Genomic DNA, 16,209 nt, shown 5'->3' with positions numbered 1-16,209 from the left:
GATATTTTTAACTAACGTAATGGTATTTTTTTAAAATTTGGTGATTACCCTAATTGACCGCATATTTTGAAATCCAAACGCAATAAGTACTTAATTTAACCAAAAACTTAATATTTTATTTATGACATGGAAAAATTGAAATTTAAAGATCATCATGCGGATTTAAAACATTATTTGTGAAAAAAGTCAAAAACTCAGGATTATGACGTAGAATGCAGTAAATTGTGGGTAACCCATTCGTCTCATCAACACATCTCTTAAATTCAATTATTTTTTTAGTTTTATACTCCAATTAACATTAAGAAAGTTAATATTCTACAAAATCAAATATAGGAAATTCAAGGAGCATAGAAGTACTAAAAAAATCAATATTATTAATTTTTTATTTCCGCAATTATTTTCCATGTAGGATCTTTGTTTAGAGGCAATGACGTATTCAAGTGAAGCGTTTGCAATTTTAATTAAAAACACTTATTACTTTTTTAGTAATTTAAGTTAAAACTCTATCACTATTTTAGCAACTTTAGTCAAATTTGTTAACACTATTAATAAATCTAGTTAAAACCCAAAACTATTTACATAACCAACAATATTGACGTTAGGACATATGACATAGAAAATATTATTTAATAACGGTTATTTGGAAGTAACCAGAAAAAAGACAAAAATAAAAACAATAAAATAATCAAAGTAAAAAAGAAAAAAAATTATAAAAATAATAGACATATGACATAGTGTAAATCAAAGTAATATACAATTGATATAAATCACGGTTATTTCCTAGTAATGCTCATTCACTACCACCATAATCATACTCATATACCCACCTTAATTAGGACGAATATAATTAAAAAAAAAAAAATAACAATGCTACAATAGTATATGGATGATATTGTTAGGAATTTGATTTTTTTTAAGTATTATATTTAGGGAAAAAGTTACTGCAAGTTTCATTTCCCCGTTAATATCTTCATTCTTCACCCTCATTGTTGGTAGCTCAACACAACAAACAACCCTGAACCCACCTCACTTTGCATCATCTCACGAACCCAGAAGCATACAATCACTCTTTAACACTCATAATCCACTTTATTCTCTTTGATTTTTTGTAGCTAAATTTCATTCTTCTTACCTATTGAATTGTTTGAGTCCTTCTTCAGTCTCCTTGTTTCAAATGCTGGGTTGTTCATGTTAATTGGTTAAGAAAAACTCCATTTTTAATGGGCATAATTTATTGATGGAGGTTAAGATTTCTACAACCCCATCTTTTGGATTTTCGTTTTCTCATACATTCAGATTTGCACTAATTTTGTTCCAGGTATTACCCTTTTTCCTCTTTTGTTGTTACTCATTAATTAGACTTGAAAAAAAAATGGAATTTATGTGATATTTTCCTTGTATACTAATCATCATAGTTGTTTTTGAGTGAATTTGAATTTGAATTTGTTGATTGTTTGGTGATGGGGTTGGGTGTTAGAGAAGGAATTGGTTTTAATTCAATGATACCCTACAGAAAAAATTGGATCTTTTGACCCAACTTTAACCTGATTGTATGTAAAATCTCTGTTTTTTTTGCTCTTTATGGGATTTTCTACTTGATTATTTTTGTGATTGAGTTGATTACTGATGTGAGCTCATTCAAACCCAGAAGAATTTAGAATTTTTTGTTGTGTTGTTTGATCTGTTATTAGTTAGTGATATTTAAGTTAGCAACTGATGCTTATACTAGCCAACATGAAATTCAGGTGATAAATTTGGAGAATTTTTGCCCCTTAACATGCTTAGTTGAATGCCCATTCTTGGATTCTTCTGCCTTGTTATTTTGCCCTCTTTTTCATATACATCCCAACAATACTCCAAATGTCATAAGTGGCTACCACCTTGCAGTGTTTAGGGTTCGATGTATACAACTTTACCCTTGCTAATGATAACAAAGAGGTGGTTATGGTTTTAATGGACTCTCGTTTGCAAGCATGCAACTCATTGAGTAAAAATGCGGTAACTGTCGTGACTGCGGTAATGAAACGGTAATGCGGTAACGAAAGTAATGCATTTATCGTAATGCCTAAATATCGGTTGAATAAAGATATCCCTTGATATGGCCCAAAACGCGTTTTTTTTTACACCTTTACGACGCGGAAAATATCGGTTCGTTGTTTTTAAAAACCTTTACAATGTGGCCGACACGATGCGATGCGGTCTTTTTTTACACTATGATGCAACTTCACATAAATAAGAAGTGTAGATGATTTGATGAGCCATTTTAATATGGCACATTGTAATTAGGAGGATACCCTCTTTTTTGCTCAAAATTTTTATAGCATTTGTATTGATTATTAAGTTTGTTGTTTCTCTGTGGCAGATTGTTTTCCTTTTGGCATTGTTCCTATTTGCTAATGCACATGCGGTAGATTATCGACCACTGCAGCAAGGGGAAGAAAGGGAAAGTACAATTATTAATTCACATTCTTGTATACATGATCAAATCATTGCACAGCGTAGACGACCTGGTCGTCAGGTTTATTCCGTTACCCCTCAATTGTATGAAGAGTCTGGAGCCACAGAGTCTCTCCATCGCAAGGGGCGTGCTTTGCTTGGTCTCTCGGAATCTGTGCAGCAACCTGAAGATGGGAGATTGCCAATTAGAATATTTTTAAATTATGATGCTGTTGGTCATTCTCCTGATAGAGATTGCAGAAATGTTGGGGACATAGTAAAGGTGAGCATTTGTAATGGTCTAGGAATTCTTGTATAATCGTATGGACTATGGACAGTAGTGGATCTCGTTTCCTTTTTTACTTTTTGAGAGAGAGAGATAGGAGTGTTGAGTCTATTGTCTAATATGTTGCATCTTGTTTGATAAGCTTGGGGAGCCTCCTGTGACATCTTCCATGGGAACACCTTCTTGTAACCCTCATCTTGATCCACCGATATTTGGGGATTGCTGGTATAATTGTACGTTGGATGATATATCTGGAGAGGACAAAAAGCATCGCCTCCATAAGGTCCACCTCTTTTTTTATGATCTTTGCTTCATGTAAACTGTCCTTTGACTGAATTTAGATTGCATGGTAGTTAGTGGGTTGAACTAATAAAATGCGGCATTGAGATGTGCTCTATGTTTCAAATTTATCTTTCTGCTGGATTGTCTACTTCATTTTTTGACCTGACGTGGTTTTAAGAGAAGTAACATCCCAGTTGGTTCTTTAGTGGAAAAAATGAAATGAAACATCAAGGAGCTTGGAAAATCAAGCAACATAATGTAACAAATACTTGTGCTTGAGCTTTAGGGTCAAAACAATATGTAGTTTGGAAATACTAAAATGAAATAATAAGTAGGCTAAAACATCGAGCTTTTAGTGTAGAAAATAATTGTGCTTGAGCTTTGGGGTTGAAACATTCTAAATGTCAGGGTTTGTTTCAGATGTCTGATCTCCCTTTCTTGGAATGTACAGCCGCCTGCTACTGAAATTTATTTAATTGAAAACAAGATTTTTCAATTTTTGTTGTTTTTTTTTTTTTGTGTTTTTTCCTGATTATTTCCGTGTTGCTAGTTAATTTCAAAGATTGTTCATATCAAGCACTACTTATTCTATATCTTTCTCATTTTGCTTATTAACCTGACATGTAAAAATGGACATTCATAAATGGGTGGGCAGGCTCTGGCACAGACTGTAGATTGGTTCCAGACAGCGTTAGCTGTTGAGCCTGTTAGAGGGAAGTTGCGGCTAAGTGGATATTCTGCATGTGGACAAGACGGAGGTGTGCAACTACCTAGGGATTATGTAGAAGGTTCTCTATTTTCTGGCTTAGCTCTCTTTGAAATGGCTTCAATATATCAACCTTTTATAAGGTTTTGATCACATGTTATGTTGCTATATACCTTCCAGAGGGTATTGCTGATGCCGATCTAGTTCTTTTAATAACTACAAGACCAACAACTGGTAACACACTAGCATGGGCAGTGGCGTGTGAGCGAGATCAGTGGGGCCGTGCTATTGCAGGTAAATTGAAGGAGTTTGTCTGGCATAGGGATTGGGTTCATGCATTTCTGCCACTTAGCAAACAACTGAATCTTTGTTATTACAAGGTAAGGTTGCATAAATCCAATCCCCCTAAGCCCGCCTTGGCGGTAGTGCCTTAGTGGCATTGGGGCAATATAATGTTTTTGTAAAGGATAACTGACTAATTTTGACGTTCTTAAAGGCCATGTAAATGTTGCTCCACGCCATTTGACTGCAGAAGCCGAAACATTGCTTTCTGCAACTCTTATACATGAGGTTAGAAAGGTTTTTTCTCTAAATGAGAAAGGAATTTAGAATTTTGTTCCTTATGTTGATGGCTTTGATTTTTTTACAGGTCATGCATGTTCTTGGTTTTGATCCACATGCTTTTGCACATTTCCGTGATGAGCGCAAAAGAAGACGTGCGCAGGTAATGTAGGATCTATCCGATGGCTTTTGAATGGAAAACATAATAGAACAAATGGGTTTTTGCTTAGGATTGTCCTCTTATAGAGTAAACTTTTGTTGTCAAACAATGAAACCATAAAATCACAATGAATTTTTTCAAAGCTAAGCAAATTTGAGATCAATCAAACCAAGGAGTAGAAAGATAGGAAAAGAAGTAAGAGGGGAAAAGAAAGTAGACGAGGGAACCTTTAGTAAGGCATTACTTTACGTGCTTGGGTGTAATGGTATGGGACCATGCTTGCTAGTTTGGGTAATTCACAATGATTAGTGAAAAATAAAAATGTAGTTGTGGCCATTAGTTCAAGAGGTGTAATAGTTGAGACACAACATCATTTTTTCCTTTAGTCTAATCTAGCTAATTTATGTTGCTCGGAGCGCGATCAGGGTCAAACGTTCCGATTGCAGATTGGTGGTCTGTTACCTGTTTTGGGATACTTTGAGCTTATTTAAACTATAAGAATATCAAATAAGGGTTAGTATAGAGTGTTGGTAGGACCCACACTCAAACAACACATAAGGTGAGTTTGAGTGTTAAGAGTAACAAAATGTTATGTTGGTACCTACTACTGCCACCAATGGATGTAAGGTTATCACAGTAATGTTGAAACAGAAGAAGAGAAAAGAAGAAGACGAAGAGAAGAGAGAAAGAAGGTGGAATGCTTGTATTATTTACAAGAGAGCAGTGTACTCCCTCGAGCTCTTCGAGTGGCCCGATAACTCCTTAGGTACAAGACCAATACGTACTACAAGCATCAACAATATCTAACCCACCCTCTACTATATATAGCCAGTACAAGTTTCTAGAATAATCAAGCAAGTACAGCTCATCAAATATAAAACAGAAAATATTCCTTTTGTAACAAACTCCATGCATTCAGTTGCTTTGCTGTATAGCTGATTTCCTCCTTCTTGAATATGTGTGAATTATCTTGGGCCTTGGCATATTAGGATCCATGACACAAAATTACTTAAATCTTACTCTATAAGTCTTTTTTGTTTTGCTTACTTTTACTATTCAAATCAGTCCCTCATTTTTGGAGTTGCAACTGAGTTGTAGTATTGGATGATTGCTAAAATCCAAATCGAACTTTCTATTGGGATTCAAATTTTGGCATTTGCTACCTGATTTATCTTATCTTAATGCCCTTTAATATGTTCTCGAAATTCTTCTTAGTTTACGAACTAAGTTTTACCTCCAGCTGGCCTTTTTTTTTATTTATTTATTTTTATTTATTTATTTATTTAGTACCTTCACTCCCAATAACATAAGGATCTTGACTTTTTTTATTTTATTTGAAGGGTTTGGTTAGGTTTAGATGGTATGAAACTATGAATGAATCAAATTGTTATTTAATTGAATGAATAGTGCAAATGCATAGTAAGTTTACTTTTTAGGAGCACTAAAAGCTTATTATGGAAGGAAAAGTAGTAACTAAACTTGGTCAACCCAAAAAGGAATATGTATTAGTTAGGAGTTAGGACTTGGGAGGGTTTTTTTATAATGTGATATGCTTAGGGGAGTACAAAAATTTGTCTACACTCAATCCAATGAAACTCAACTTAGTGTGTACTTATAAGGGCTATTGGGAATAAAAAGAGTAGGGAGTGAGAAGATATAGGACCAAATGAAGAATATGATGGGTGATTTGGCATTTGAATCTATAAACGCAATGGTGAAGATACACAAAAATGGCAAAAATGAGACTCCCATAAAAACAAAGGGAGTAGTTAGTTTGATAACTAAGATTTCATGACCCCAACGCTCCTATCTAGTTTAGTTTGGGGAGCTAAATGTACGGAACCTTATCTTTGTCAAAACAAAAAGTTTGTTGTGATTGACCCCTTGATAGGTGCACTTAAATGTGAAGTGCATATGATTCAAAGAGTCATTTTACCGTATTCCATTTTAAGCCAAAATGGAAGAACTATAAATCTTAAGTGGAATACTTTAATCAGATAACTCATTAAAAAGAAAAAACATTAGTAAAATAATGAAACATTTCTATCTTGAGAATTATGTAGTATTTATTGTTATTAATCCTCGATGGGGTTTTCAACCTGTCTTGTGTAAGTATGACAGTTTCATGGGAATGTAGTTTGACAATTTCTTCTTCTATTGTATTTTTTGTCGAAAATCTTTTAATTTTTTTGTTTTTTTTTGCTGAAATTTTTTTGTCCTTTCGTAATGATTTAACATCAGCTTCTCATCTTCTTTACAGGTTATAAAACAAAGCATGGATGAAAAATTGGGTCGTATGGTCACACGTGTGGTGCTCCCTCGTGTTATCATGCATGCTCGTTATCATTATGGGGTATCTATATTGAACTTATTACTTATTGCATGTAGTCATTGTTATTTGAAAGATAATGTATTTAATACTTTGGCAGGCATTTTCTGAGAATTTTACTGGTTTAGAGCTGGAAGACGGTGGCGGAAGGGGCACATCAGGTCATTGATTACAATTTTATCTTTCTCGTGCTCACCCTTTTGTTTCATCCTTACATATCTCATGTGTTTCCTGCTGGATACAAGCTGTATCAACTCTGCAAGAAACTTTTTTTATGTGCCTGTGTCAGTGTGGGGCACTGTGGATGTGATTATGATATCAACATAACCTTCCTTTCCGGCCTTGGACTCGGCCTTTGAGAAAATCCAAATTATTTTTCAATCACCCCATATGAATTTGCCCCCTATCTTTTGCTTAGCATGTTCTCTGTCATTTACTCTTTTGATCTCACTATTTCTGCATTGTCTTTTGCAACTATCAATTTCAAATTTTTGTTCATTCACGTGTATCAGCTTTTAAGTCCAATCAATTGTTTCCTGTATATGAATGAAAAAGCTTGAAGGTGATTAAAAATGGAGGGAAAACACAAATAAAAGAATGATTTGGGATCTGGGTGAGATTTATTAATCAACTAAAATGGGAGAGACCTAGATTGGTGAACTACGTAGGAGTAGTTTGTATTGATAGAGGCTCTTAGAGAAGGAAGCGGCAGGCCAACAGATCATGTCTTTAATATGAGGGGAATATCACCTTTGGGGGCTAAGAGCCTATTTGATAGGATTCAGTTATCAAGATACTGATGAGATGCAAACAATTGGATCACTGTGGTGATGTTAGTTTGAGATGAAGAGGAGGTTGCGAATTTATATCTTTAATTTTATGTAGAAAATTTGGCGTGAAAAAAACTAGATGAAGAGTGAAGACGAATGGGGAAATGGGTAAAAATCTATTAATTGATGTATTTGGGGGTGTGTTATATTATTGGCTTTTTAGGTTGTAAAGTTCCTTAAGAAATTTAAAAATTGTGAATACTATGGGTGATGAATTAAAAACATAAATTGCGTTTGCCATATCCTTTATTCATCTTGTTCATCCCTAATTAGGATGAACCCCTCTTTAGCAGCCATGGACACCTATGTACTTGTATCTCAGATCTATCTGCACATAACTTGAGTTCAGAGTCGGGATGTATGTGTGCACGAATGTGTTAGTTTTCTCTGTTAAATGCGTTCCACATTTTTTGAAAACTTTGAACCCTTGTAGTGTGTACAGAAGTCTTTATTTGTACTTTCTGTTCATTAATCTCATAATTGTCGTGTTAGTACCGGATTCATTGACTTCCTTAAAGTTTTACCTGTTTATAGACGTACTGACTTATGTATGCTCGCAGGCTCACACTGGGAGAAGAGACTTTTGATGAATGAGATCATGACGGGGTCTGTGGACACGAGGTCTGTTGTTTCAACAATGACCCTTGCTTTATTGGAGGATAGTGGATGGTATAAGGCCAACTATAGCATGGCAGAACGCCTTGAATGGGGACGCAGCCAGGGAACAGAGTTTGTTACCTTGCCATGCAATCAATGGAAGGGTGCTTATCATTGCAACAATACCCAATTGTCAGGCTGTACGTACAACAGGGAGGCAGAGGGATACTGTCCCATTATAAGTTATAATGGCGACCTTCCTCAGTGGGCCCAGTATTTCCCACAGGCTAACAAAGGTAATTTTCTATGCCCTGGTTCTTATTCTTTGTTCAATTGTTAACTAAGGACTCCCTTTTCTTATTAACCTAGTAATTCTGAATGGGATTTGTGCCTAGTCTAATCATGTGCTAGTCAAGTGAAGAAAAATGCTTTGATCCATTGCATGCTCTATCATCTTTTGTCGATATTGATGTACTATTTTTGTCTTAGAAGAGCTTTTAGTGGACTATTATTTTGGACAAGCTTTCATTGGACAACTACTTCCCTACAGTCTTAGTTTAGGCTAATTTGACGATAGTAATCTTGAATATAGTCAACAACGACCATTCATTACCCCACTGTCATTAAGTGGCTCCCACTTAGGGGTTGAATGTACACTATCTTGAAAAGGACACAATCCCAATTATGGTTGTTCCATTCAAAATAATCATGAAGTTATGGATAATAAGATATCAAAGAATTTTACCAACTTGAAAAATCATAATTCAAAAGTTTATCTTTCCTCGTATTAATATATTGTAAAACTACCTCAAAACAATAAAAACAGAAGACTTCTAAGGTTGTCCTGAATTTCAGCAACAATATTATATTTACTCTTTGTCCGACTACTTTCATTTCCTTGGGAAAAGTTGAACAGTGAAACAAAGAAATTGATTCTAGCAATTTAACTAAAATTTTCATAACCAAAATTCCAATTTTGTAATTATCGAATCCAACACACTACTCTGATTCAACCATGGAGTTCTACCCTCATTGTTGGAAATTGGAATTCATGGTGAAGACCTTTTGTTGATCTAGAAGGCATAGGAAAGAGAAAGATGAAGAGATTGAAAAAAGCTAACTGTGTGATTCAGCAATGCTTGAAATTATTGGGCAAGGAGACACCATCCAAATATAGATACGGACATAAATACAATGATTAAAAAATATGTATTTTTTTCGCCAACTTTTATTACTATAATTTTAATAAAAATTAATATTTTTCTAAAAATAAATGACTAATGTTTAATTAAATTTAAGTTGTTACAAGTTAAAGATATTAGGCCCAAATAACTATTGTAATTCATATGTTAAAGTGCAAATTATTATATCATTATCCTCTTCTAATGCTCTTCATTGATCCCTCTTTCCTCCTTATTAATTGCGTATGCCTATATTTTTGATCTGCATGTGCACCATGACGAGTCAGGTCTGTGTCCCTTGTCTGTGTCACGTGTCGTTTAGTCTGGACATGGGTACGAAGGGCTTTTAGGCATTATCAGGTAACATAGGTAAAGAGAGGAGGGAAAAGTGGTACTACGACTGGGTTAGGAGCTTTGGGGCAGTAAGAGGTTGTACTTGTGTTGGAATAATTTCCGTGGTGGGTATGGTTCATATTTTGGGCTGCTGCTGCTGCTGCGGTGCTGACTTTTTGATCGTGGTGGTGTCTGTGGTGGGTAATGCATCCATGGAACTGGGGTGGAGCTCAACTGTGTGTTGAGGTTGAGATTTTGTAGAGGGTAAAAGGGAGGAGGGATAAGTAGAAGAAAGGGGGGAAAATAAAGGGACCAATAAAAACATGGTATGTCATTGTTTTTACCTGCCGCACCTGTTCATTGAGGTCACAATCTCATTGACCATTCGTAGAGACAATTTTAAGTTCGGATTATTCTAAGATAACTCATAGTTGGGATGTTATTGTGAAGAATGATCATTTTCGGGACTATTTCTGTCTGACTTTTCCTCTAGATAATTAGTTTAAAGTGTTGCAAATCAATTGTATGTCCTTAACCTAAATCCTAATCAAACAACCTTGGAAGAATTTGCAAGAACATAAAGCATTGAATTGCTATTGTATGCTGGAACTCGTTGACCTTTCTTATGCATTGGACAGTGCGATGTAACATAATTCACTAGCTTATTCGCCTTTTGAATTAATGATTCGCTCAAGTTGCCCAAGAATAGTCCAAAACCGACCATAGTTCACTTTTTTCGATTCGCGTTTCGCGAGGAGATTAGCGAATCATGTGATATTGGGACAGACATAAGACTCCTAAAATCTACAATGCTCTCTCTGTCTTGAGAAAAGCACATAATTCTGGATACTAAAAGAGTTGAGATTTACAACTTTAACTCATCAAGTTAAACTTGAGGCTCAATGTTGATTTAGTCCAAACGATAAGCTCTAGATCTATAGGCCTCAAGTACATGCAATCAAGAATTATTTTCAGAAGTTCGTATAATGCAGTGTTCTTCCTCTTATGGTATATCTACTGAATTTTGCAACATGATCCATGGACATTTTATCCATGGGCGTGAACCGGAGTGGCCTATAACTTTTTCTATTTTATAAAGAACCGCTAAAAAGACCAATTGCCTGTTCAAAATGAGTGGCTATAATTTTCAATGGAAATTTGGATAATAATTGCATCTTTGCACGCCATTACATTCGTTTGGCATGAAATTATTTTTAATTCAATGAACTATAACTACGAAGGTAAAATCAAGCATTGGTGCTGCTTGAAAGCTGGAATGTCTTTTGCGATTGAAGGAGTACATCCAATACACATATATCAGATGAATAACATAAATAGTAAAGACAAAAGCTTGAAAATTTCTGAATCCGCAAACTGATTTTAACATTTGAACTTCAAATTATAGAGTGGGAACTTAGAACTGTTGAGGTTGTTGCATCTATGCTTGGAGGTCTGTCTGCATGTGTAGTTGTTCTAAGACAACATTTGGTTTTTGCAGGCGGGCAATCTTCATTGGCTGATTATTGCACATACTTTGTAGCTTATTCTGATGGGTCATGTACGGACATCAACAGTGCAAGAGCACCTGACAGAATGCTGGGAGAAGTGCGAGGAAGCTACTCCAGGTATGACTTTTTGTGTGCTTTTTTCTGTGTAATTGAACTTGGATGTAATTGGGTAGCTTGGTTATGGTATGATGTTGGATTTGTCTTTTGAGTCTTGTTTTTGAATGGGCATGAAATTATTTCAAAGGAACGGAAATGAAAGATATGTGTATATGTCTGTTAAGTGCTTGTGGTGACTAAATTTTGGTCTTGGACCTAAGCAGATGCATGGCGTCATCACTTGTTCGAACTGGGTTTGTACGTGGTTCTACAACTCAAGGAAATGGATGTTACCAGCACCGATGCATAAACAACACATTGGAGGTAAGGCTGGGTGTTATAGTTTGTAATTTGTCGTGGTGTAACAAATTGTAGGCTGCAAAGTGATGGCTGGGCTGGAAATGTAGCAACTAGCGAGCGAAGAGAGAGGCGAGGTAGTGGAGGGAGGGAAAGAGGAAAAGTTATGATTTTGGATGATTGAAAAAAAATATTGTTTTGTAGTATGACAACTTTTATTCTGTAGATCTTGTGGCTACCGATACTCCACATCGAGCCCTTTTGAGTTTGCACCATTGACCAAAAAAATGTATCACAAAATTTGGTCAATGGTACAAACTCAAGGAACAGAGGGAGTATGGAGTATTATCCTTTTGCACTGGTATCAATTTCTGAAAAATTCTTATTCTTTTTATTTTGTATAGGTTGCTGTAGATGGCGTGTGGAAAGCATGCCCTGCATCGGGTGGCCATATTCAGTTTCCTGGTTTCAATGGTAATCACCTAACTAGTAATCTTGTGAAATGTATGGCTTTTCAGACGCCATTATTCTTCTTCAGTCCTGATATATGGTCATTGGTTGTTTAGGTGAACTGGTTTGCCCTGCTTATCATGAACTTTGCAGCACGTCCTCACTTTCATTCACAGGTCAATGTCCTAATTCTTGCAATTTCAATGGAGATTGTGTGAATGGGAGATGCCATTGTTTTTCCGGGTTCCATGGTCTTGATTGCAATAAACGTGAGTTACACCTTGTATTCAGTCGTCATTGCAGGAATATTTGGCTGTTTTTCCCCTCCAGGCTCCCAGTGTCACTGTAACTGCATGGTAATTTTATTGCAGGTCACTGTCCTACTAACTGTAACAAACATGGAAAGTGCCTTGAAAGCGGGGTCTGCGAATGTCAGAATGGGTACACAGGCATTGACTGTTCCACAGGTAATATTGATGGCCGGCATGGGCCTCAATATAACAATTTCGGATGATATCACTAGTTTTATTCTGAATGATTTAGCAGAGATTTTTATGGTTTGATTAGCTATTGAATAGATGCTTTTGCTTGAAATGGAGATTCCACTTTCACCCGGAGGTATTGTTGGATCTTCTGTCTTGTTTGGTGTCCAGCAATTCATCAATTAATAATGGAAGGCTATCTTAAATTTTGTCTGCCTTTTAAATTTAGGCGAGCTTAAGGGTTGATTGCATGGTGTGTTTATTTGACATAGGTAAACAAAAAGCAAGAAATCAGTATTCATCGTCTTTCCTCTATACCTGTTAATTAATCGTTAGGTGGGATTCTAATAAAATTTCAGCTTTGGTTGGGTCATTTCTGGGTTGGGTTGAATACTAATAAATTAGTTCAAGATCCCAAAGTCTTCAGGTTGATTTAATGGGTTAAGTACTGTTATCTCATCTATTAGTGCAATATACTTTCCCTTTTTTTTTCTAAGTGCACCAATGTATGGAAGAGTTCCAAATAAGTTTGCCCTTTCTTTTTATAGACAATTTTTTGGGGTGAAATGGACAAATCTACCCCCATTTTTACACTACAGCTAGTCGCCTATTAACATGGAGACCTTACTGTCTGTTTCTTATTTTTTTGTACTTACATAGTTACATGGGCTTTTTCATACATGTACATGGAGAAAATTTTATGAAATATCTTTTTCAACTTGGCAAGTCATATTTGATCATTTATAGTATAGTGATAGCCACTATAGACCAAACATGAGAACCAATCTGGTCATCCCAGTTGATTTTTGGCTCGTCATTGGTTGCCCACACAACCAATGTGGGATGAGTCCCATAACTTGCAATGGGCCCAACAGCTCAAATCCATTACAATTTTGGGTGTCAAAACCTAATATTTTGGGTTGAAATCCAGGTCACTTCCGCTCTACAGGTCTATCTATTTGTGTTTTGGCGAATTTTTCACGTAGAAGGAAAAAGGTATCTTGTTTATTTGATGTATTTTTCTTGGATGTGATGTACAGCTGTCTGTGATGAGCAATGCAGCCTTCATGGAGGAGTATGTGACAATGGAATTTGCGAGTTTCGTTGTTCTGATTATGCTGGCTACACATGCCAAAACAGTTCGTTGTTGATGTCAAGTCTCTCAGTCTGTAAAAATGTCATTCAAAATGATTTCTCAGGGCAACATTGTGCCCCTAGTGAACCAAGTATATTACAACAACTTGAAGAGGTGGTTGTTATGCCCAATTATCATCGCCTCTTCCCCGGTGGTGCAAGGAAGTTCTTCAACATTTTTGGAAGCAGTTACTGTGATGATGCTGCTAAACGGCTAGCTTGCTGGGTAAGTTCACTTCTTTTGATGTCAAGTTCCATCTTTTTTGCGAGCAGTGATGTAATTTTGTGAGAGCTCGAAAAACTGGGATTCACTCCTCGAATTACCACACCTTATAACAAAAATATTTAGTCATGAGTCAAAAAAAATTTTCAACCTTAAATACTCGGAGTCGCAAAGATTCAGAATGATTAGACCTTTGAGGCAAATCCATAAAGGATGAGAAGCCACCTGCTTTTGAAAATATTGCATTTTCAAATATTGTTTTAACAAATCAAGTGTTTTGTCGTTCTCTCTTGCAATTTTTTGTTCTTTTTCCCCTTCAGTTCTTTATCCTCTCTTCGTAATTCATATTCTTTTCAAGTGTCCCTAGCGATCGTTGTTCTTAATCATTTATGTTTCTTCCGATGGTTAAACGGAGAACAGCTTGTTCGCCACTTTTGTTTGGATCAACACTAGATTCGAGCTTTTGCTTTACAAGAATGTTATTGGTCTCAGCACTATAGAAACACATCATGTGGGCATATCCAAGGCTTTCTAAGAAGAACATCACGAAGATCTAATTGGCTCGCTTAACACGTGGTGAAAAAGTCAAAACCACTTCGTGATAGGCATTTGGTAATTGGACCATTGATTCCACGAGTTCATAACTGCAAGACCAATAAGTACACTATTTCACTAGTAAGTTATATTTCAGCATAGGCGACCTTAATTTTGTGAATTAACTTTGCGAGATAAAGATCTAAGATGCTTCGTGATCGACATAACATGAACATCTCGATTTTTACACTTGTAGTAAAATGGAATAAACAAGTGTGGATGAGTGCGAGAACTCGCCATATGCTCTTTTTCCACTTAATGTTGTGATTCACACTTTCACCAATGTGGCTGATTTCATTTATAGTAGGTTTTTTTGCAAGGGGTAAACCGTTACCTTTGAGTGTTGATGTTAACTATTGCCCCCTTGATGTAGGCAATAGCTGACTTTTTCCTATTCCTCAAACAACTCGTCTTCTGTGAGACTGTTTCACCATGAGAGCTCATATAATTAGCCCATTGTTTTAATTAATCAGTTTAAAATTGTAAGTGATCACTTTAACACACAAAATATATATGGGCCAGACCAATAGAGATGGTCTCACCATGAGACCTTCTCATTTGAGAATGTGTTCCTTCTATTACTTGCACCTTCTTGTCTTTACGACCATCTTTACTCACTTTCATTTTGTTGGCTTGATTTTTATTTCCCTCTTAACGCATTACCCTCAATCCAAGCATATCCTCATTCAGTTTATCGATGTTAAGGGACATTCAAATTAGTGGTTTTCCTAAAACAATACTCTTTTGGTTTATGTTAAATTTCTTTTTTAGCCTTGTATCTATATAAATTGATGCCTTTTACTATATAATTTTAGATACTATAATTTCGTCATTGAGTTTCATTTATGTATGTCTATACTTAGCCGCTATCCGTGTATCAGCTTATTCACATATTGTGATCGTCGTTATGCCAGATTTCGATTCAGAAGTGCGACAACGACGGTGACAACAGGCTACGAGTCTGCTATTCAGCATGCCAGTCATACAACCTAGCATGTGGGGCGTCTCTGGATTGTTCCGACCAAACACTCTTCAGCAACAAAGAAGAAAATGAGGATCAATGTACCGGTGCTAGTGAGATAAGTTCGTCATGGTTTAGTCGTTTTAAAGGAGGCATACACCATTCCGATAGTTCCTTGAATGAAGAATCTGTAAAATATAGGCAGAAGCAGTAGTTTTGTTCCCCCCCTCCCCCTTTTTGTCTCTCACAGCTTGTAATTTTTCTAGGCGGTTAATCGTAGGCGAAAAGCAGGCGCAATCTGCCTGATTTAGGCATAGAATTCATAGGTTTTTACCCAATCTAAATGTCATTTAGAAACGATGATTGGGTACAAAGTTTTATGTTGTTAGACTTACCGGAATGGAAGTCGCAATTGTAGAGATATCAGTGTATCAGGAACGTACGAAAAACGAACATGAAAATTCAAATTCTCATGGGTATGGCCGAAGGCCATTCATGAGAGAAGTTAGTGTTGATTTATATTTCAAGTTTATTGCTTCATGTATCTTAATTCTTAATGTTATAGCATTTGTGTATGTATTTTGGGTGTTTTGCTCTTTATTTTGGCTTAGAGGGATGAGGTAATTAAAGGCCAAGAATCAAGATAGCATGGATTGATTGATTGAATATTTGTATTTCCATTCAAATCTCAGGGGACTTTGCTTTTCCATAATAACATTTCATACTCCACTATCATTAAGTGGCCCCCACTAAGGACGGAGTT

At 36.0% G+C, this 16,209-nt stretch overlaps 1 protein-coding gene across 2 annotated transcripts; it reads left to right on the top strand.

Moving 5' to 3' along the window:
- The first annotated feature begins 930 nt into the window (after positions 1–930).
- Positions 931–15,990, top strand: LOC130798035 (uncharacterized). 2 transcript variants are annotated; one of them, XR_009039010.1, is made up of 18 exons: positions 949–1,318; positions 2,363–2,719; positions 2,865–3,005; positions 3,660–3,792; positions 3,891–4,004; positions 4,207–4,280; positions 4,360–4,434; positions 6,692–6,784; positions 6,861–6,921; positions 8,151–8,483; positions 11,200–11,326; positions 11,530–11,629; positions 12,007–12,076; positions 12,169–12,321; positions 12,424–12,519; positions 13,575–13,894; positions 14,312–14,566; positions 15,400–15,536. XR_009039010.1 is itself a non-coding variant. In XM_057660880.1 (17 exons), exons 1-17 carry the CDS (start codon positions 1,238–1,240, stop codon positions 15,658–15,660), a joined length of 2,589 nt encoding a protein of 862 aa, XP_057516863.1. In that variant the 5' UTR covers positions 931–1,237; the 3' UTR covers positions 15,661–15,990. The 2 variants fall into 2 exon arrangements, 1 of the variants encoding a protein (XP_057516863.1); XM_057660880.1 differs by lacking the exon at positions 14,312–14,566 and having other exon boundaries at positions 931–1,318; positions 15,400–15,990.
- Positions 15,991–16,209: the final 219 nt, after the last annotated feature.

Source organism: Amaranthus tricolor, chromosome 13, assembly GCF_026212465.1.
Source record: "Amaranthus tricolor cultivar Red isolate AtriRed21 chromosome 13, ASM2621246v1, whole genome shotgun sequence".
NCBI lineage: Eukaryota > Viridiplantae > Streptophyta > Magnoliopsida > Caryophyllales > Amaranthaceae > Amaranthus > Amaranthus tricolor.
The sequence above is the reverse complement of the archived record's forward strand: the minus strand, read 5'-3'. Positions and strand labels throughout refer to the sequence as shown.

Coding starts and splice junctions, on each gene's coding strand:
- LOC130798035 (XM_057660880.1), top strand. CDS start 1,238: ATGGAGGTTAAGATTTCTACAACCCCATCTTTTGGATTTTCGTTTTCT. Junction 1,319..2,362: donor TTGCACTAATTTTGTTCCAG/GTATTACCCTTT, acceptor TCTCTGTGGCAG/ATTGTTTTCCTTTTGGCATT. Junction 4,435..6,691: donor GCAAAAGAAGACGTGCGCAG/GTAATGTAGGAT, acceptor TCTTCTTTACAG/GTTATAAAACAAAGCATGGA.